Below are 23,492 nucleotides of genomic sequence, written 5' to 3' on the forward strand. Positions count from 1 at the left end.
TTAACTACGTTTATCTAGATTCTCGCAATGGCTCATAAAAAAGAATAAAAAAGTAGACCGAAAAAAATCATCAAAATTACTATCGCAAAATTTAAATTTGTTAATTATTAAACATAAGTTTGGAGATTTCATGATATCTCGTATATATATCATTCGGCGAAAAGATTTTCCGGTGCTGTTTCTTTATTCCGGTGTTGATATCGAAAGCGCTTCCGGATCCGATCGACGCGAGATCTGCTCTCTTTATCATGCGATTCGTCGTTTCTTATGGAACGCAACGAGAGAAGAAATCGCGCACCGATGCGTAGTTTCAATTATTCTCAGCCCGGCGAGCGTAGCTCGATATACCAGTCTTCGTGTTATTCTCGGATCGCGCTCGAGAAAGCACTCGTCCGCGCGCATATCTTGTAATTGCGAAGCTTCGGAACGAAGATGAAAACGTTGCGGTTGCGTTTCGACTTAACGATCCGATGCCCGCGAGCGTGCCTGTAATTAGCGTCTCGATTAGTCGGTTATGTGTATCAGGATCGGCGCCTCGCGACGCATAGACGTACTGCGGCAGCAAGTCGAAAAATAAATCAAACTCGTACGGAATGCTAGGATAATTGGACGTCCGCCGAACGAAATAACGAACTCCTATAACTGCTTATCGCAAAATATATCGAATAAGAAAAGATCATTTATTCCGAATCACTTTTAATTTGTGGAAATTATTGGCGATTCTTGTCAATACACTTATTGTTAGTCCGAGTTGATAAAAGATTTACAAATATTATCCAATGCTTTTTTAAAGAGAAAATTTTCGATATAACGATAAAAAAACAAATTTGTTGGATTAAAATATTGTTCCTTGTTAAAAATAATTTCAAGCCTTCTTATTCCAAGAAATTTTATTTCGTAAGCGATCTTTAACGATCTCGTCGCATTGTGATATCCGTGATTAAGATATTGACGATCAGTCAAGTGTCGCTCTTATCAATCTACAATCTCATAAACATACACATATACATACACATGTCATCGATCCATTCGTTAGGCATTCTTTAAATTCTGGCTTGTTATCGTTAACGTATCGCGTTGATTGCGCTACGGTATTTATTGTGTTGAAACGTGGATTCATTAGCATATATCAGTTAGTGGTAAATATAATATTTTTTAAATAAAATTAGAGAAATAAATATCGAACAGAGAAAATCTAAATCGACCGTATGTATTTTCCATCAAAGCGCCTATTAAAATCCTTTTCTCGCGTGTAATAATTATTTAAATTCGATCATAATTATTTAAAATTAAATTAAAATGACAATAGATTAGACGATTCCCTGAGTCAGCTTGTATCGCACAAGGAAAAGATTTGTTAAATTCGGTCCTCGATGTTTGGAATATATACGAGCGACAGATATCTCCATTATATGGAACGTCTCGCGAGAAGAAACCCTCATTAGGGAGCTTCGACGCTTCGAATAAGTCATCGTCGGGGCTGCTTATAGTTGCGTGGCGCATAAACTACTATGCAGAGCAGCCATGCTCGCCGTCTATCTCATTGCCGATCTCGTTGCCGATTCGTTTTATTCCACGGCGGTACAATGGTACCATAGATACATCCGCGTGCCTTTCGAAGGGCGGGAATATAATGGCATTGTTCCTTGTAGTTGAGAAGTGTAATAGCGCGAGCGCATGCAGATACTCATCCCGCATAATCGGCGTATGACACCCACGTTCGCGATTGAATGAAGAAGAACCGGAAGAGAGATCGCGCGAGTCAAGAACAAGACACGCGGAATTTATGGCGCGCGCGCCTTCGCCAAAACATAAATAGTACAATAAATCAGTTGGCAGTATGTAATATAACTTTTTCACAAAATCACAAGACTATGACGGAATCGGCTTTATTTCGATATTAAAAATAATTATTTTAGGTTTTTTTTTTAAGTCGCGGTTGTACGAAAATGGTCCCGACATGGGATAACGTTTTTTGCGAGAAAAACAGAAACCAGAATATTGTGTTTGAACACCTAAATATTCCCATCGTTGCGCAAACCTCTTTAACGCTAGTAATTAACTCTTGTGTTATGTACACCCGTCCGCATAATTGGTTATTTAATTAATAAATACTTGCCAGATCCGCCTGTATTATCGTTAACATAAATTTTTTTTGCAACTTCTAATTTTAGACTTAAAAAATGTAGATTTTAAATAAAGATTTTTATTTTCTTAACCTTTAATTATTAGCATTTTGTAATTAAATAAAATCTGTTCTTATTACCTATTTTACAAAAAAAGACAAAAAAATAGAAAGAATTGAGGGAGATTTTTAGCTTTATAATATTTTTATAATTCTATGCAAGGATACTTCTAGTTACATTACTCAGATTTTTAACAAAATAATAAATAAATTAAAATTATACATATATATTGTATATCTTATATATATCTTATATAATTCTAGTTATACTATATTTTACATCACACTATATTTACATCAATATGTATTATTTTCTTTTGAAAATTGAAATGATGTTGAGAAATAATTATAAAGTGTTTCATGCGTTCGATGAATTCTCGTTAAAAGTAGCAGCGCGGTTTGTGAAAATCACGATACAACCCGTGAGACTGGCTGGCACATCTCGGGCAAGATTTAAGAATGGTGGGCTGGGATAATTAAAAGTCGGCAAGTAAACGCGGTAGGTGCAGCGGTTTTTGCGAAACACACCGTCGTTAAATTTCGCCGAACTTTGTCGTCGGGACAGATTCATGTTACGGTGCGTAATGCGAGATGGTGTTCCCTCTTCTTTTCTTGCTTAATTACTCTCCGGCGGGATTTTCGCAATGCCGCCGAACCCTTTCCCCTCGTAACGAGCAACGACAATTAATTATATCGACGTAATTTTAGCAGCGAAGACTGAGTAAACGCTGCCACTCGCGTTTCACCAATTAGCGAAGCGACGAGAAGACTCGCAATGTCGCGCGATTATCGTGCGCCATCACCACGATGTACTCATTTTCGTTCCGCCGTCATTTAAACTTAAATTCGGCTTAATTAAGTCTTTTTTTTTTCGAAGGAGACACGCGGGAGATCCGATTATTGCATCACGTTTCTTCGTTACTGTGACTCACGCAAACGTCTCGCACATTCATGCTGTTTGGCTTTCATAAATAAAAATGCAAATTAATAATTTTGTATATAATAATTATTATATATCTTGTAATGGAACTTTTGAAAAACGCGATTTTTCAATAAAAAAGTGTTATGAAAGAATTTAATGATTCAAGAATTAAGTTATGTGTAAGATATATTAAAAGTAAAAATATAAAAATTAGAGATTTAGTCTGTACAAGTTTGGTCAAATTTTGTAGTTTCATTTTTCAAAGATTTATTTTTTTAAATTTGTAAATTGTAATATTTTTGTATATGTAATTATAATATTTTTTGCAAATCAGTTATAAATTTGTACTTTCTCTCTTACTTTATGTTTATTTTTAAAAAACTGCTTTTAGAAAGAAGCAAAGAAATAAATAAAGTAATGACTAAAGTAATAAAAACGTGATAAGAATAAAAGAAAAAATTAGTAATGCAATTAGAAAATATCTTTACTTAGAATTATGAAAATATTATAAGATCCAAAAAAAGATTCAATTTTCTAATTTTTTGACGCACTTTATAAAACTTTCTGTACGAAGACAGATGTTAATTAATCACAAACTATATAATAATTAAATATTAAAGAAATAAATATTTACATTTGTCTCTCTTCGAAAGTCTAGTTTTCGTTGGCAGAGATAGATTGGAAAAAAAAAGGGAGAGCAAATTTATGATGACGTTTGATATAGATCTATGTTGCAATTTGTAGAGATATTCAAAGGCATTTTAGATCAAAGGTAATCAACCGACTGACAGAATATGCGCATCAAGAGATATTTGCGTCCGTGTTCAGTTACCATCTCGGGGCCAAGGTTCCGTTCGGGTAAAGCGGAAGGATCTCCGTAAACCCTGAGGTGCGGTCAACGATTGCACCTCGCATTCCCAGGGTTCGCGCCGAGGGAAGATTCGAGATTACGTTATTGCGCCTATGCCACGTGACGGAAACGCAACGTGTTAAGTGTAAATTCGAAATTTCTCAAACGGAAAACGCTTCCACGTTAATGATTGAGATACAGCTATTGAAGCGTCCCCCGTGTAATTATCGCACATCGTGCTGAAACGTAATTATCAGTTAGCACCGGGAGAGGAACGAGCCGTTATCGTGGAGGGCGGGGAGGGTCGCGGGAAGAGGGCGCGTGGTGGAATGCTCGTCTCGCGGGGATCTAATGAAAACGATGGAAATATAATAACAGCCGGTCGCGCTTTATGAACGATTCAATTTTCCAGCGCCGTCCGACTTCCGGCACCGCGTAAAGCAATCGCGCCGCGTGCGCACCGCACGATAAACGCGAGAGGCCCGATTTTAACGCGCGCGTTTATTACACGCGCGGGACCTCTCCATTATCCCTCAGCAACCAATACCACGGCGATTTATAGCCGACGCTCTTGCGGAATCGCGTCTTTTATTCGCAGTGATGATCCCCTGTATAAATCCCCCGCGAGAGATAATTGATAATTACGCGACCGCAAATTCACAGGGAATTTCAAACGGGAATATCAAAGAGATTTATCCTCTCGGCATGCGAACAGTCTTTATACGGTTGATATATTTTGTCTGACATTTTAATATTAACATCGGAGATGACATTAAAATTATGCGTTAGAAAGCTAACACACATAATTGGCAATGCGATACTATTAAGCGATTCGTTCCGCGGGTTGAATCCGCCGGATCAGATAGATTATCTTTTCGAATAGCTCGAGCGCGAAAGAGCCCCCTCGCTCTAATCGTAAATAATCACCTTGTCAATGTAATCAACGAAACGCAACGTGTTACACAACATTTCGTAATCGCTAGATCGACGATCTTAACTACAGGCCGCGAAGGAAGAATGCATCAGTTATCGATACCGTTATCGGCGCGCACGATCGCGTGTAACTCGCGGCGGCGGATGCGAAGGTGGAAACAACGCGCACGGGGCGAAAAGAAGGATTCTATTTCGCGCTTGATTTGCAGACGCGCATAAATCAATGCGAATTCAGTAGTAGACGTTCGTAACGAGCATGATAAATCAACATGCGGCTTGGCTGCTCGTGTCTCTCTCTCTCTTTCTATCGGCGGTGACTATCGCGGATTCGACGAAGCCGGCCGGAAACGAAGTCTTGACGCGATCGAGAAAACGGTATAGCGGATCGATGCTCCTAATTCCGACCGTGACTCACGAGCTCCTCGAGGATGCGCGATTATTCGCGAGTGCCCGGAAGGCTTCATCCTCTCTTCACGGTAAAATTAACTTGCCTTCGCGATGCTCGGGCTTCGAGCGAGATAAGGGACGGTGGATCGTCCCGTTCATCGAACCGGCGATCGTATCCGCTTGTAACGCTCCCATGTGTGTGCATCCGAAGATGGTGCACTAATAAATAAATCAACAAGCGTACTCTTGATCCAGCCGATATACAGTGTACACTTCGATTCATTTCGTTGTGACGTGCAATGAAGTGCGATAATGATACGTTTGGTAGAAATGCTTTTAGATCTTTGAAATTCTCTCTCCATATCTCGGCTTTCCATCAATTTTCCAGTAAAAGAGAAACAAAAGATATTTAGATAGCTTTTTTTTTTTACAGGACGTTGCAGGCGAACAAAAGAATTTAATTTAATTTAAGGATGGATTTTTGTAACCGCGAATTTATTGCAAACATAATACGTTCTAAAGATATTAATATTTATTATTAAGTATGTATATTAAGTATAAACCTAATTAATTTATCACGTGACTAATAATTTTGGACATATATTTTTATTATGAATTTATTAAGATACCGTTTCCATTTTTTCTCCGCGAAAAATTTAAAAGCCATTTCTCAGCTTTCAGCATAAAACTGCTCACTATTTTTCATGTAAAAGCCATGCCTTTAAAAAAAGATGTTAAACCGAGATCAGGGCCCTCATCTCCCTGGGCGTTTGTCTACACTCTCCCGGATGCACACGGCTGCTGATGTTATCTATTTGGTTCCGGTACGTTATTATTTTATACACCGCGCATGTGTTGCTCCATTTCTTTCCACACTGAAAAGTAGGTTTGCGTAAATTCTAAAAAGTGCGAAAACGACGAAACGTCACGTATAGCTCTGCGAAACAAAAACAAATATGCGATGACATTGTCGCGAAATATTCGCTGAGCAAGTATGTTACTTCACGGTGGCGAAAACGCTCGACGAAGTAAATTCAACGATATGATTATTTAAGCGTAACACATTATATAACTCTTACAGTATACAGATACATGTGCGCGTTGTACAAAAATAGTATCTCCACTAGCACGATTTGACGAGATTTGATATTCAAGTGCCTCGATGCTGCTAAATTTAAATATGAACTCAGATTTTCGCAATCCAAGTTAAAAGTCGTAACTGCATGAAAATTATTGCCCACAAACTCTGACTTTATGAGGAATCATTTGTTTTTATTTTATTCGATCGGATTTGTCAATAGTTGCTCTTAAAGTTATCTGAAGCAATACATTAATTTTAGCCGTTTTAAAATATACTTGTTTTATATTTACGATACGTAATAACTTTCGCGTTTTTTCGTCTCTCGAGTTTTACGCGTCAACGCTCGAAACCTGTTGAAGCGTTTAATATCGCAGTGGGTTCCTGGTTACGAGCAGATACTATCTTGAAAATAGCGCCGTGGTCGTCGGGACATGCAAATCGAGCTCTCGTGAGCCTCGCGTGAAATTAATTGCGCGTGATGCGGATATGCTGAGAGCTCATCTCGCTTCGGACGTACGCAGTTGTTGTATAACACGTGCGTTGCGTTGCGTGAAAATCTCAGGAGGAAAAAACCAAGAGTTTGCAAAAAAATAATACCGAGGAAACGGTTAAAAATTTTTTTTGTATATAGAGACAAATAATTCTTACAGATCATCTTGCATGTATAATAATTCCTCTTTTTGACATTAATTCTCATAGCTCAAGACATCATTCAACACACATTATTCATGACACAAGTAAATATGTATCTCGTAAGTTTTATATTATTATTGTACAGAATCTGTTTTAAGATTCGCCGTTGCATGGTCTACACTAGGAAAGAAACGCTCGGGAGGCATTTCGCGCTTTGCGCAGGAAGTAGAACCGCAGCAATACTACTTGTAATCGGCTTCCTCCGTTCCTATCTATTATCCTATCTCCTTTGTCGTTAGGCGGTGTTATTTAACACTGACTGCAACGCCGCTCAATTCTGGTACGCGCGACTCGGCCTATTATCATTATCCTCACCCTCTTATAATCTTCGTGAAAACGAGGTACTATCGTTTTTCCGAACCTGCGACAGACGCAGTCGGTGTGATCGTCGTCCTTATCGTCGTTGTTGGGCGCGATGCTATTAATATGTGCTAGTTGCATATTTCCTCGATATGTAAACTTGATAATCAGCATAACTAGTTCTCCTAACGAGCCTCGTAAAATTTTCACCCGCTCCCTCTTTTTCTCTCTCTCTCTCTCTTTTCTTCTTTCCTCTCCGGTTGTCCTCCTATCTAATGATCATCTGAAGAAATCTGAGGAATCTAAAATGATCTGATCCAGCGTTATAAGATTTTTGATCGCTCTAGAAATCTCGTTATCTATCAGATACCAGATATTTTTTATGATCGCTGGATATTCGAGTTATTCGAATCGACTAATAATCACCAAGTACGAGTATATTAGTTCATTGAACTTGATCCATGAAATAAAAATGGTCACCATAAAAAAAGAAAAGTTTGCTGTTTACTATTTTCTAACTGACATTTTCTATCTCGCTATGTTTTTCTAACAAATTGCAAATATGTACGAGTTGTCAAAAAAATTATAATTTTCCTTAATATTAATAACTTTAACTGTTTTTCCTTGAATCTATTAATTCTATTAGCGTAGAAATTAAGTCCTTGAAAGTACTATCACAAATAAGAATCTTACACATGCGAGCTTAAATATTTCATATCTTGAAATAGTCCCATGTTTTGTGTTTCGTAATTGCCTTTATGATAAAGTCAGCTTTATGTTCCAAAGAAAAATACAATTCACTCGGTCGTTTTGGACCTTGCTTATGCTACTCAGATTACGCTTCGTTAATGGAAATGGAGAACGAGAATATTGTTTCTCCCGAAAAAGGCAAGCTCGAAGACATTATCCTTGACAAATGCAAAAGTACAGATTGGTGAAAGTCCGCTAAAATGCCAATGTGAAAGCGAGCAACTAATTAATACTTTTATTCGGCTTTTATTTATTTTCTTTTTTGTCGATATAATCATCGAATGATAAATAGCCATTCGGAGAAGTGTGTGCGTGTATACATGCCATGTGATGGCGTCGATTTGAACGACGAAAACTTTCGCAAGTGCAATCGTAAATGGGAAAAGGCTCGAAATGTCATTGCGTAATATTTCACAGTTCGCTAATGAATTTTTATCTGTCGCCTGCGTTACGTGAAATTTAAATATCACTGCGCCTGTAATACTGATAACATTTTTGATCTGACCTATTTGCCAAACAAAATTGCAGCTCACTGCGGATTTTCTGTATTTATTTTTTGTATTTATTTTCGCTACATTGATTTCCAAGTTCGACGTGTACAAAATGGCTATTATTATTAATATATATATATATATATATTTTGATAGAATATAATCAAGATATTATTAGCTAGAGCAAAATATTACGTAATTGCAATTATTATGCATATTTTTATAAGCCAAAATATTTTAAATCTAAACTTGGCAAAATTAATAAAACCTAAAATTATATTATTATTACAATAGAAATAAAAATCATGAATTTATAAATGTGATACAAAATTCAAAATTATTGTATTTCTTTTTCATAAAATTTTTCACAAAGTATTATTCATAAGAGAGATCGAAAATAATTAAAATGTTAAATTATGAGCAATACGAAAATTGAATGTATAATTATGAATTTATAAACGCATCTTAAAGCTATGAAGAAATAATTGCGAGTCAAATCTCTTGAGTATATCTTACCAAGGATACTTCACCAAGTTCAGATCACATTTATTTTGCACAGCTGCATACTTTGAGCACATCGCCGAGGGTTACGGGCAATATGCAATCACATCTGTAACTGACAGAGCGTGTCCTTTAGAAGTGACTTGTCTTACCGCGATATATCCGGCATTACAATATCGATCGGTTCGAATGAGAGGATGTTTTCTCGCCGATCGTAATCCACCCATAGCCATAATAATTATAACGAATTATTATGCATCGCGCTCGACACTCGTATAAATCGCGGACTTAAATGTCAATGGTCGGCAACGGGAGCTTTCATTATCGTACGTTATATTCTCCATGCAAACAAGTTCGGGGCGGATAAACGAGTCGACAAAGTTAATGCATCATCAAGCCGGGAAACGCGAGTAGTAGCTAATTAGAAAGCCGCTTTAATGTTAACTATGCGCGTTCGCACCTTGTTCTAGGTACGAATCGCCCGCGGCTGTTCTCATTAAATAAGACTTCATGTCTTATCGGCGCGTCGCCGAAGCATGTAAAAGCGTTCCTGTTTAAATCCTTCGAAGTCTGACGTGGAACCCGCAAATTTACACGCGACTGATCTTGTCGCTAATGAACGCCTTCCTGATCTTAATTGACTAATAAGCTCTACAGAGATTAGCACGTGCTATCTATTGAAATTAACTAAACAATGAGCAAGAAATTATAAAAGTGGAACGTACGTTTTCTGTGAGCTCGACTTCGCGATTGCATGTAACCAAGACACAACGACGTTTCCTTAAAAAAAAAAAATTTATTTTTGCTTATAATTAATTCTTTTCAAATGTATTGAGAAAAATTTCTAAATTTCTTTTATTGCAAAGCAATGCCATTTTGCATTTTATCGTTTTGTTTATTAGATCTATTGTTTATTAAGATCTCATTATCTAATTTTGATTTTGATCAAGCTATCGCATTCCTTTGCGTAGAAAACTATCCCGGATCATTATCTTCTATTTTTTCAATTAAAAAAGTTAACGCTAACATCCGTCGTAGATAAATAGAATGTTTATGACAAAGCTGGCCGAGTTTTGAACGCTGCTTAATTCCCTTCTTGTTCCGCATTTTGAGAATTCGCCGGACTAATAAATAACATCACGACGTGGTTAATTAAAAAAAAAACATGTAACAATCGTTCGTTAAGGCTTCGTATTTTATTAGGTCCGTCATTATAGTCCAAACATGGGAAACTCGAATAATTATTAATATTAATATTGATACTAGTCGCGATCTTATTGTTAGTACGGCGCGCCTTTGTCCTCCGGTAGCAAGAAGTGGATTGTCACGTCACCTTGAGGCGTCTTCACGATCTCGTGGTGTCGGATAAGCTGCGTCGCTGCCAGTCCGTACATCAGGGTGGGGATACCTGGATTGAACAAACGCAAGGAGGCAAGAAGTCCGGTGGTTTTATCGCGTTGTCGCTGAGATCGCATTGCTCAACCCGTTCGCCATGGCTAATTCCAGATCGAGGAGGAGCAGTCAATGAAACGAGACCGTGACAAGACAACGACGACGAAGACGACGTCGTCGTCGTCGTCGTCGTCGTTGCTGTTCCACACGTCTCTTCTCGGAAATTAAGTCAAGTAAGACCGCCTGTGGTGATATCGCGTGGTTTCTGCCGTGACGCCTTGTTCCGATCGTTATTTTAGATACGGATTGATTTCAATTATATCAAGAGAAATACATACCGGGTGACGCAAAACTATCTACCTCAACTAAACATCATTTGGGAGCTTAATTCATGAATATCTATTTCAATCTTAATCGCTGACGAATTAAAAAAATGTCCGCCGTATTTTAATTAAAGCAAAGTATTTAAAAAATCTTGTGAAATTAATATCGGAGATTCTATGGGACACCACATATTCGTAGTAATTATAGGATTTATGAGCTTGTCAGTTTATCGCATCCGATCAGCGTAAATAAACAAGGTCGCGTTTTCGAACATGAATTTCTTTTTCGAGGCGAGCATCCGGCTACTTACCAAGGTTTAATATCTTGATCGCCTTGAAGAATCTGTCCTCGCTGCTAAGATCCTGCGCCGGTCGTTTGCTGCAGTGATACTTGATGTACGGGAAACAGCCGGTCCTAAGCACATGGTAATTACTGTCGCCCGCCGGCCAGTTGAAGTGTGACATTCCCCGTTGATCGTTCACCACGTCGGCGTACCGGACAAAGTACGAAGTCCAGGGGGGCTCGCCGGTTTGCAATAGGTAGCTCGTTAAGACCTGCGGTATTATACCGCAATCACAAGCGGAGGCCGCTTTGTATAGTCGAGGAAATCTGCTCGAAGGGATCATCGCGAACAGGGGGAACAAAATAACGACCGTTACATTCCGTTACATCTTTTTCTTATACGCTTGTCACTCCGTTGACACCGTGTCGTCAAACGGCTGGTGTCCCTTCCGGCTTTCCGTGATTACATAAAAAGGAACTGATCCGTTCAGCGCGTTGCAAGTATCAATACCGATATGGTTTTAAAATTCTGAGCGTTTGTCTACTACTCGCCAACTATACCATCCGATTGCTAATGTCGTTTTTCAACACGCCCGATCATATTACTCGTGTATTTGTCGTTTCGTATTACCGTAGCATGGGATTAAATTGCACCGGCAGGAGTAATTTTACATCACAGTGGAGTAAGAAGAATTAACTGATGTTTAAAAAAATAATCGATAAATAGGATATATATATATATATATATATATATATATATATATATAGTGAAAAAATTAAAGTTTACTAAATAGTAGAATATTTTTATATATTCTACGTCTAAAAATCAAGTTTCTATTGTGAATGAATAAATAATAACTGAAAAATTTATATTTATATTTATATTTAGCAGATATTTATCCATTTGATTTTTACACGTTGATTTAACTATCATATTTACTCACAATGCACCGGGGATTAGTAGAGTTTATCTTGTATTTAAGAAGATAAAAATATCAGAATCCTAAATTTTTAAATAAAGATTATATACCGCGCAAATTTGATTCGAGATAAGCTAGAACATTAAAAAAAAATAATCAAAGAACGGCGTTCGCGTAATCTCCCGATGTAATACGCAATGTTTGAAACGGTGGATTCTTGGAATCCATCCGACTGGGAAGATTCACGAGGATTATTGAGGTCGTGCGATCGCGATGTACCGCGGGAATGGAAACACGCGAATTGTAACACGGACGTTGTTACGTAAGAAAATGTCTGGGGGAAAGTGCGCGTGTGATCCCCTGAGAGAAGATTTCTCTCGATAAAGCACGAGGGATAATTAGGGGAGCGGTCAGATTAATTAACGGGGAAATTGAGAGGCACACTAACCTCTGACGCCAACGGTTTCTTCTTCTTTTTTTTCTGAAGTATTTTAACCCAGAAATTAGCATATCTCGTGGTGAATAGCATTCTTCGTCCAACTTGCGGCTTGATAATCATTCCTAATTGGATTTCGTTGACCAATTTTTCGATAGAATCTGTGCAGTTTTCGTTGATATTAAATTTAATAAGAATTTTTATAATCTTTTTGCTAAATTATAGGTGACTTTTAAATATTAAAGATCGTGAAAAGCAGCCAAAGCGAGTTAATATTCAGAAGTATATATCCTTCATAATTATAAAGGTTACTGTAAGATACTTGACCATGTAATGTGATATGCATCTATACTCTTCCTACTTCGAATAATAATTAGCATTTAATAAAAAAGAATTTGGTAAAATATTCTCAAGAAAAATATTAAAGTAATATTAAAATGAAAAACCGAAAATAATTAAAAATTGAATTTGAAATCGAGATATTAATAATTCTCAAATTATTGAAAGTGTAGGAGACTTTTAAACAAATGAGTTTTACAAGAAATATTGCATTCGTAAATTTATTTCGAATCTATTTAGCAGAAATTTAATTACAATCCCAATCGGAATATCAAATGCGGAAGATGGGAAAAGATATTGCAAGAAAGACAATACGGCATCCAATCCAATATTTCTGTCAAAAAAATATACCACACAGAATATACCACAGTTAGATTAATCCGAGAACGTGCAGCTGAAAGTAGCGACCATACTTATACGAGGGTTTGCGTGTTCTTGCATAAATAGAATGGTGACAGAATCGCATCAATACTCAATAGTATGGCTTATCGATCCGCGGGCTAAAAATTCGTCACGGTGTGTATCGTTCTAAAATTCTACCTTTCTAAAATAAACGCGAGCCGCTCAAAATGTCAAGGTTAACAAGGTTCAATACAATCGCTCGGTGGAAGCGCGATCGCGGTTAACGTTAATGTTTCTGTCTTTTACACGTGTTCGCGGCGTCAGAGCGTCGGAATGAGCAACAACGTAATTAATGGTGCACGTCAACTGTTGCGCATCAGCGTGCATGAATTTGCCGCTATGCGATTTTGATTGCTTCATCGGAGATGAAGTTGCGAAGTTCCAGGAATACTTTGAATGACGGCTTTCATAATTGTGAAGCCAAATTACAATCGGCACGCAGCTATTTAGTTCCAATTCGCGCGTTTTTCTTTTTTTTTTTTTTTTGCCATTGTAATTTTGATAAACGATCGTTTTCGGAAAAATGCTGATCGTATTATCACGATCGCGCGCAATTGTTATCGATGCTGCAGCGCGCAAGGAAAATTTATTTACAATCCGTTCGCGATTCTTTTTTTTTTTTAAGCAGCGATATGGAAAGTAGATATATCAGATAATATAGTCAGACAATTGTAATCATGTACAATAGATTGAACTTCGCTTTTATTCGCGCGGCAAATTACGATGGAGCGATAACCCCTTCCGCGATCTAATTCTTTCTTATTAGTACAATCGCGCAATCGAAGAATCATGTTGCTAATTTATATCTGTACGCAAGTATAGTTCATTTAATCAATATTTTTGCTATCGATCAAATAATGTATTTTGTAATTATCTTATTTATATTTAATATTTTATCTTAATTTTTTTTCACAATAATAATTTTGTATATGAGCATAATAAATATTTGCAAGCAAAATTTATATAAAAATACTTTGCTGCTGAAAGTGTATCGTGTATCTGTGTAAGTGTATTGGTATCAGTGGTACTCACTTTTACGCATGCGTACGATTTTCCTGTTGGCGAACAGATGTAGTTACAGTCAGTTACAGTCGCTGGATCCAGTTAATGCTGTCACTTGGATCTTACTTGCACTTGATAATTTCATACAAGCACCGTACATATGTTCATTTAGTGCGCGCGCGTGTTCTTGTGTATGACGTATATATTGATATTTTCTTTCTTTTCTCTATGAAGGTGAAGTTGTGATATTACGCAGCATATGCTAATGATCACATGTCGGCATGAGAAGGCTCACGAGCGCCGTCGTTCAGTATCGATTTCGTTTGGCGGTCTTTTCGAAAGATTCTTCTTGTGTTTACTCTGTTTTAATTCTTTTTTTTACTGCTTATAACAAAATTAAAACAGAAAGAAATATAAATTATGACAACATTAATATTTAACTTGTTGCACTTAAAAAATCATATATCTAAATCATATTCTATATTTTTTTTGCCGAGATATTTCATAATAAAAGTTTATTTAGGAAAAATATAAATGTTTTTAATATTAAAATATAAAATATTACATATAGTATTGCACTTATTTATAGAAAAAGTAATTTTGAAAAACTTTTAAAATAGAAATCTTTTTTGTTGCATTATTTTAGTTAACTCTCATCATATTTAAGGAACACTTGACGTGTTAATTTTATCGTGTATCCTGTACTTAACATATTAAAGTGCAAGTCAAGATTATAATGTCTCGGGATAAATTTGTTACACGTTGCGTTTTATCACCATGTCGCGAACGTAACGCTATCCTGTAATTTTCGCGCGACAGGCGTGACGGTCCTCGCTCAAGCATATTCCCTTTAATAGACCGGCCAATAATAGACCATTAGGGAACGCGGATGAGAACCTTCTTCTAAGCACTTCCAGGTGGTAAATATAACGTCGCGGCCTCGTGGCACGAGGTCAGGCTGTCAAGCAGCGGCAGCCTTGACGGGCTATCATTCTCAGCGAACTCGCGGTATATCTTGTTCCCTCTGCGCAAGCCCTTTTTCTTCTTTCGATCGTGTTTACATCGGGCGGTATTGTTGGCGTGACGGAATGTCTCTTCTTTTAAGGATAGCAAAACATTTTTGGTATGACATTTTTAAATAAACGCGATCGCACTGTATGCCGTGAATAATGATAGTAAAAAGTCATATGTATCTGCGCTATATATCCAAAATAATATTTTCAGTATCGTCAAATAAATATCCTTACAGCAGTAAGTGCAGTGTAAAGAAATCTTGAGCGATATTTAATAAGTTGGAGATTTTTTGTAATTTATAGATCATGTGTTTCTGAGATAAGGTTTGACATTTCATGTCATAGCTTTCGTTTTTACGCTCATTATATGTCCCAATTATATATTTTTTTCTTCTCTCTTCACAATAAAATCGATCTCTGATATTGTTTTTCGTCGCGAATAGATATTGATTTGGAGTTAACTTAGTTACGATGGCAGTTGCACATATCTATAGGACGAAGTGTGTCAGGCCGACAATGCCGACGGTGCACTTCCGGTGCTGGAGACGTGATTTATTACGCCTATCGACGTCCGATTTGCGTTTGACACGTTTCGCCAGATGATTTGGGTAACGCGTTCATATCACATGACCGAGTTAACACAACAGCGTTTTTAAATGACGTTGACAAAAATCTCGTTGATAAATCTCGCAGTTGTTCGAAGCAGAATAGCAACCAGAAAAATGGCTTTTTCACATATAATAATCTTTGTGACCTTTTACTTGATGTATTATGTCCGTTATATGGTTTGGATAGTATTATGAATCGTTATCTCTGATGTGCTCTTTATAAACGCTGTATTAACGTATCACTTTCATCGATTTTTGATTCAGCTCGCGAAAGTAAACTATGCTAAAAATGCATTCACACTATTGTATGTTTTATTTTTTTCGCATATCAATAAACATTAATTCATTGTATGTTTTGTTTTTTTGCACCGCAACCATAATAATAATTATGATTCGGAAAAGGGCAAACTATATGAGGTTATTATAATAACTAAAACTATACCGAGTTTGGCTTCAAAAAAGTATTTGCTTTCAAATGTTATTAAAAATATGTTTATAATATCGTTTATACAAATACATATATACAAATATATATATACATATATGTATATACTGTATAAAAATCTCACAAAAAGTTTTGGATGATTATTTTTATATATAAAATTTAATGCTCTAATACGCACAAATATTTAAGAATGATATTGAAAATATTAACAAAGCTTTTTTATACATTATAGGAATGTCAAGTATGGATAATTTAAATTCAAACCATGTATCATTATAATATATCATCATCTAAATCCGCCGATAAAATACATTTGCCAACATATAATTGAATCCATCTCGTGAAATGATAACATTATTGAACCATTTTTTTTTCATTCTTTTTCAGGTGAGTATCGTGCCAGTGGCCGTAACATAGTGAGTACACATTCGGATTATCTATGGAGACTCTTATCAGTCGCTCACGAGGTTACCACACCCAGTATCGTTTTCGCATACCGTCGCGACTTATATAGCGTCCTATAAATTACTATCGTATCTCATTAACGTCTACATGTTTATTATACACACGTGATCCGTACGCAAACGACGACTTAAGATTAAATTCAGGAGAGTATCGATACCTTTATAGCTTCGAAAATCAGTGTCCGCGCGTCAAAATTTATTTAATCTAATTTTTTTTTTTTTATAAAAATATTTTGCCCGATAAAAAGGTTGAGAATGGTAAGATTGCTCGACTAAATTTCAATACTTTGTTTCGACAAATATTAATACAATACGTCAAGATACGCGAAGAATATTCACAACAGAAATGTCAATAAAGCTCGAGTAGAATATCATACGCGACGATGCAATACGCAGTGGAAAAGACGGCTCCGGGCAGTCGAGACCGCGCGAAAACGCAATCTCGTCAAATTGGATTACGCGTCTCCGTTGCAGCAGCGACGCGAAAGAGCCGCGTGTCTGCTGGCGGCGGGCAGCTGCGATTACATCGCGCTTAATCGACTAGAACGTCATAAAGGCAGCAGCTTTTCCCCACCGAGATTCATTATCACGCGATCCGTCGTCTGGCGAGGAGACGAGCGAAATGTAATGTATTCACGCTCGCATACCGGATGTCTCAAAGCAGCAAAAACGCCTTGTTAATTCTTGAGGATCTTTTTCACAGGGTGTCTTAGAATTAACGTCTGACTCTTTCTTGATGCAACTTGGAAGTATGACGTGCATTATAAAAAAAAAAAATGGAAACTCAAAATTATTTGCAATTTAGAAATCTCATTATTATTCTTTGGAGACTCTCTTCTACATACATCTGGAACACGCTATATAATTATACGCGTTTGACACTTTGACGTAAACTGCTATTCAATCAGTGCATTTACGATGAAAAAGCGTGAGCAGAATTTCTTACCGCAATAACCGTATGTCAAAGTGTAAGTTTTATTCCGTCATCCGACCGACGATGGCGTTCAAACTCTCTTTAGTATATAGCATATTTTAAATAAATGATCTCCCATGTGTCAGAATACATCCTCCGGTAATTCAATTTCTTCGTCGCATTCTCGTCGACGCTCTTGAAACTACCGATACGACGATATCCATTTTCGCACCCTTTATACACGCATGTACGCACACATGTTATACGCACGTGGTCCGCACCTACGCGCAAAATGTGAGATATATATGCGACGCGGCACATGCGTCTCATTGCGTGAGCGTGTACATGCGTTATAGGAAACATGCGTTATATGAAACACGAAGACGTGTGTTGGCTATTTCGATGCGAGTCTACGATTTCCGCGAGATAAATGATGTAACGGCCGTTTGCGTCGCGTCGCATCTCGGAGCCGCTCCTTCATTATGCGCGATGCACGCGCGCACACGCATCTGTAATCACGTGGTTTTTTTTTTTCAGTCATAGGTGGAGACGACGCGTATACGACGGCCTAACGGGATCCAACATTGGGCGTATACGCATAAACACCGTAGGATATCTAATCTGTTCCTTTACACGTCATTCGCGTACACAAGTATAAAGGCAAAGCGCAGAGAATAGTCTTGATATTAATTTATAGAAATATGAGGGAAATTCTTTTTAACGTTTTAATGTTAAAAGTACTTGATTTGAAGATGAAGAAAAAGAAAAATAAAGACGAATAAAAAAAAAAGAAAATAAAAACGAACCAAAAAAAAATAAATAAATAAATAAATACGATACAATACATCCTGACATATTATTTGTCCAATATATGCTTATGTGTATGTGCCTACACTGTTTAACGGATTCTGTTAAATAGACAAGATTATGCAAAAGTAACATGTGTATCTTACTGTTCGTTTATTATTAAAATTGCAAATGTATGTTTACTTATGGGATAAGATAAATTTCACTGAACATTTCTCACGGTTTAGGATGACGTTGTCGTGTTTGCACTTTCTCTTAACGGTTCTTTATTTCCGCGCAAGTTTGCTCGCTATATCGCTCTGAACCTATTTATTACCATCTAACGACCATAAATTAGAATTTCGTTTCCTTGCGATGATTTAACAGTTGCCGGATTCGAAATTGAGAGAGCCGCATTACCATAATCTAAAACACGCCTTCCGGCTGCACGAAGTAATTTCCCGAGAGGCCTCGGCTCCGATTTCGATTTCGTTGTAACTGAATACAATGCATGAAGAAATATAATGTTTTATTCTTTTCAAAGAGATTTTTTTCTGATATAAAATTGTTTAGGGAAATATTTTTTATACTAAATTATCTGAAACGAGAGAGAGAAGTGAAAGCAAAAAATATCTATCGACAATAAACTTCTTCATATATACATCGTCGCGTGTATTTTCTTGCAGACAGAGATCCTTTTCCCTCAAAGGCGAGGGATAATTGACGAGAACAAAGTTAGTGGATAGAAATTGCGTGTTTGCATAATGAAGTTCCTCGTCGAGGATTTAACGGCGTGCTTGCCAGCCTGCGCCCGAATATTTTTTTTTCTTTTTTTTTACGCTTGCGGTGTCGATGCGGTTCGCGGTTGTCCGGCAGGATCCAATAAGAAAACAGTAGTATAGGCAGATTCAGTTTCTGCGGCCTGCGCGCTGGCCCGATCCTTATTCTCTCCCGCGTTTCTCTTTTTCGATAGCGGCAGTGGGAGCGAGCGTTATCCTTCGGCAACGTACCGTTCCTCAAGTATTATCCTCTCGAAAAAATTCAGCGGCGAATCGTGAGCTCTTTCTCTCACGGTTGTTCGCCAATCGGTGCCTTCCGCTTTGACGAGCCGCGGAATGATTACTTTATCGATATCGAGAACTCGTCGAATGTTTATATTGGCGTGAGAGAGTGTCGTCCATGACATTCATGTATTGACAATTATCATAAAAACGCAAGTAAAATATCCTTGAAAGACATCTATGAAGTGTCTATAATTTTTTTTTAGATTTTAAGATTTTAATTTTTCTTAATTTTAATTTTTTTGACATTTTTTATACGTATCTTTTTATATCATTCATTATTAGATTTGTTAATTATAAAAGGTTTTTCTTTACTTAGCGAAAATTTTCTCGATATTTCAGTTAAGAATAATTATTACACGCATTTTCCTAAAATTCATTCAAAGGATTGATGGTCGATATTAGAACGCGTCCTTCGTATTTCGAAACATAGTATGATATATATCTAACATATATTGTATTGATATCTTATTGTGACCTAGTAGATTGTATTTCGTAAATATCGAATGTCGATACCGACCACATTGTTATTGAACAATACGTCTCGAGCAGCTTTTGCTAACGAAAAACGAATATTGATTTGTCTGCACAGGTTGACCTTAAAATTATTTTATTGCAAAATTGGTTAAAAATATAACTATTACGCAAACGTGCATGTTTATGTCGAAATGCATGTATACGAATCTGATTTATTAAACTAAAATATTTCTCTGATGTTAGAATATCAGAGTAAGTATTAATAGAATATAATAAGAATATTAGAGTAACCGCGGAATGAAATGCGTATATTCGCAACAATTTAGCAAGGCTAGTTCCATTTAACACGTCGCATAATACGCTGAATTTACGTATTTCCCATCTGCTCATTGCAAATGAGCATGGGGGTGTAATTAATTCAAAATGTCATTTCTGGCGAAATGCATTCTCCATTATTTCAGGCTTCGCTTGAGCTTTTGTGACGTAAACTGGATGCGATGAGTAATTAGTCACAGGACATCCGATACAGATTATTTGCGCGTGCGTAGCGCATGTATTATATATATATATATATATATATATATATATATATATATATATATATATTCGTCGAAGTATAATTAAAGTTAGAAAGAAGTATAATTAAAGTTTACGAAAAAACGAAAAAAGGAAGAACGGAGAGAAGTGGAGTTATTTATACATTTTTGAGAATTCTACGCTGTTACTTGGGAGCCGTAGAATTACCGCGGGAGTTCTTTCCACTTCGTTCGGTTGCGTCGAATGAAAAAAGGAAATTCACAAAATATCGGTTATTCCGAGGCTAATAAAGACTGCAATCTTCCACGATAGCCCCGAGTTCTGACTGTCTTCCGTTGGCAGGGCGTATTACCGTGGAGAGCACTCTTGGACACCCACCGGCGAAACGCATACATCATGAGGGGATGTATGACGCTCTAAAGAATAGGATGCATCTCTTATCTTGTCGAGAGATCATCGCCGTGTAATGCGTGGCTTTCATCTTTGGTCTTCAAATCAAGGATGAACGCCTCGCGAAAGAGTCGCGAAGACCGGTGTTATTTTCGACGTCGTGCGATGTAGGTGGCACAGCGAGAGTGACTCACAGAGCGAAGGGCTCTCGAACTTTTAAAAAGCTCATATTTCTTGAGACCTACAGAGATGCATTGTAATAATCATTTCTGTAATAGTTATAACGGACGAGACAAAAAACATATTATAAGTCGAGCTTTTAATAAAAATAAAAATTTATGAAATTATATTCGATTAATTTTTACGGTTAATAGAAGATTTAATTGTATAAAAGATCGATCGTATGATTCGATGAAATATATCGATGAAATATGCATAACGCAACTGCGCGCGCTGAGGCATGTCGTTGATCTCTCTTCTCGGTTCTTTTCTCCGTCGAAAGATCCGTCGAAGTTGCGGTCGCGAGAACGGTCCGCGCGATCTGCAAACCGCGGCGAATCGGTAACCGCTCGCACGGCACACGATGCGAGGAATTTTACGACCGCGAGAGCTCGCCGATCCGGAGAGTAACGCTCATCCGTGGTTTTTGAGGTCGACCCGCGGGAAAATTTGTCATTCTCACTTTTGCGGCCAGGATCATCGAGCGTGACGCTCGTTTCGACTCCTCGGAAACCTCCTCGCTACCTTATCAATATAATATATAATGTTAGAAATCTAAGAAAATTCTGAGATTTTTACAAAATTTATTATTTTTTTATAAATCTTTTCATGCTTTCTCACAAATGCGATGGGTCTCTTCTTCTGGAATTTTAATTTCTCGATTCATCTCATTCTCTTGTTAGACTGCACTTGCAATCTAAAGTTTCATTTTATGTTCCATTCATTTCTTATGTTTTTGTATCGAAGATATGTAAAGAGCGCATTTACGTGACGGCTGAATATCCGTATAAAATTGTCGGTTGCATTTACTCTAATGATTATTGATTATTGGTTAAATATATGCTGCAGTAATCGGGATAGCTCTAACAATCGTCGTTTAAGCGTCATCAATTCACGGATTGATCCGGAGAAAGAGGAGATTTCTCTCTTCCCTCTCTCCGGACAAAACGATCGATTTGTCGATTCATCCAGCATCGATTATATTACGATATAATGCTTTTCGCGTGAGATTTTATCCGCACTGAGAAGAACTTTATACGATCCTTTTTCCTTTTATACGACATTCGCCAGACGTATTCTTCTGTTCCCGTCATTTCCCGAGAAAACCGCGAATAAACGGCAAAAAAAAAAAAGAACAAAGAGATGCATATCGTGCACAGCCACTGCCGCGCGCGATCCTTACTTTATGCCGGCGGATTCGCATCGGACGAATGAGGGCATAAACTTGCACTTACGCCGCACCGTATCCTCGAGGACGAAAACGCTACCCAGCCAAGGAGATAGCCGGAGGAAGCGTAATTGCACTTAATCGTCGAACCCACCGTAAAGGGCTTGCCGTAAAGCGAATTTGTTGGCGAATCTTCAAAGCTTCGAGTTCCTTCAAGAACCACTGACGCACATTGCAAAATTTTGCGAAAGTTAATCGGCTTTATTCTTCGTGTCTTTTTTCTTCAACCTTAATCCGCGCTCTTTCTCTTTCTCATTAATCCACTAATAATTTTTTTATTCTCTCATTCTCCCTCTTTTTCTTTCTGTATTGAATTTTTATACGTCGTTTTTGACAAAATTTGTTATCATTTATATCACTTGTCAGTACATAACTGTTTGAGAAAAGCTGCGATGTGTATTTGTTTATAAAAGTAAAATTAGAATAACAAAAGCAGTTCGTTATAACTTTTCCACTTGCCATTGTGTATAAATTATATACTCTCTTGCGAAACATGCACTCCGAATTATAACGTTGTCTGGGCAATCCGTTACATCTCGTAGCGCAGCACCCTGCCACAATGGCGATTTATTGCACCGTGGCTTATCATTACGCGCGCTGAGTTTCATCACGATTTAAATGCAATCTGCGAATCTAGGTCAGACGCGTTATTTCGTGAGAATTACGAGAGACAATACGGATCGGCACTGGTCCGATTGGCACATACAGATATAGGAGTGAGGTTTAAAATCGTTCGTTTGTGGCGTCCCTTTACGACCGCTTTTCGCTGTGCTACTCGAATTTTGATTAGATCAACCATACCTCCAAGAAAATGGCTGAACAATCGTTTCCATTATAAATATATCATTAATATTTTAATTTATTTTAAATTAAAAAATAAATGAAAAGCTATTTTCAACAATAAAATATTTATTTATTTAGTACGATTATAAAATTAATAATGAATTAATAAAAATATTCCATTTGTCCACGTGCAATCTTCATCTTTATCACCCATTTAACTTTGCAATCTTAACGAACTTTTCATCGTGCGAAACGGAGAAGTGCATATTGAGAGACGCGTATAGCATGCGTTTAGAACTTGTTTGCCGGTGCTCAATGGTCTCTTTAAAGAAAATGGAAAGGCGGGTGTTTGCGGTGAGACCATTTTCCGCTTCCTTT

The 23,492-nt window shown here is 37.2% G+C and overlaps 3 protein-coding genes across 4 annotated transcripts in view; 2 read left to right on the forward strand and 1 right to left on the reverse strand.

Moving 5' to 3' along the window:
- The window catches only part of LOC126853696 (50S ribosomal protein L1), a 34,153-nt gene extending 15,719 nt beyond the window's left edge, over positions 1-18,434 (forward strand). Inside the window, exon 11 of the transcript XR_007687990.1 lies at positions 18,171-18,434. The gene's annotated coding sequence lies outside the window, so the exon portion shown is untranslated. The remainder of the gene's footprint in view (positions 1-18,170) is intronic.
- LOC126853628 (cadherin-99C) overlaps positions 1-23,492 on the forward strand; it is a 103,017-nt gene that overhangs the window by 10,574 nt on the left and 68,951 nt on the right. The window lies entirely within an intron of this gene.
- Positions 8,984-14,631, reverse strand: LOC126853732 (uncharacterized protein C15orf61 homolog). Of its 2 annotated transcripts, XM_050599762.1 has the most exons (5): positions 14,221-14,631; positions 12,460-12,608; positions 11,120-11,363; positions 10,427-10,501; positions 8,984-9,202 (listed from the first exon to the last, which is right to left on the reverse strand). In XM_050599762.1, exons 1-5 carry the CDS (start codon positions 14,228-14,230, stop codon positions 9,180-9,182), a joined length of 501 nt encoding a protein of 166 aa, XP_050455719.1. In that variant the 5' UTR covers positions 14,231-14,631; the 3' UTR covers positions 8,984-9,179. The 2 variants fall into 2 exon arrangements, with proteins under 2 accessions (XP_050455719.1, XP_050455718.1); XM_050599761.1 differs by lacking the exon at positions 8,984-9,202 and having other exon boundaries at positions 10,271-10,501.

This window comes from Cataglyphis hispanica, chromosome 12, assembly GCF_021464435.1.
Source record: "Cataglyphis hispanica isolate Lineage 1 chromosome 12, ULB_Chis1_1.0, whole genome shotgun sequence".
In the NCBI taxonomy this organism is placed as follows: Eukaryota; Metazoa; Arthropoda; class Insecta; order Hymenoptera; family Formicidae; genus Cataglyphis; species Cataglyphis hispanica.

Bases quoted from the DNA above. Each gene is read 5' to 3' on its own strand.
- LOC126853732 (XM_050599761.1), bottom strand. The intron at 11,364-12,459 runs GTTAGTGTGCCT...ATAATACCGCAG, and splicing joins AGAAACCGTTGGCGTCAGAG to GTCTTAACGAGCTACCTATT. The intron at 10,502-11,119 runs GTAAGTAGCCGG...TGTTCAATCCAG, and splicing joins GATCAAGATATTAAACCTTG to GTATCCCCACCCTGATGTAC.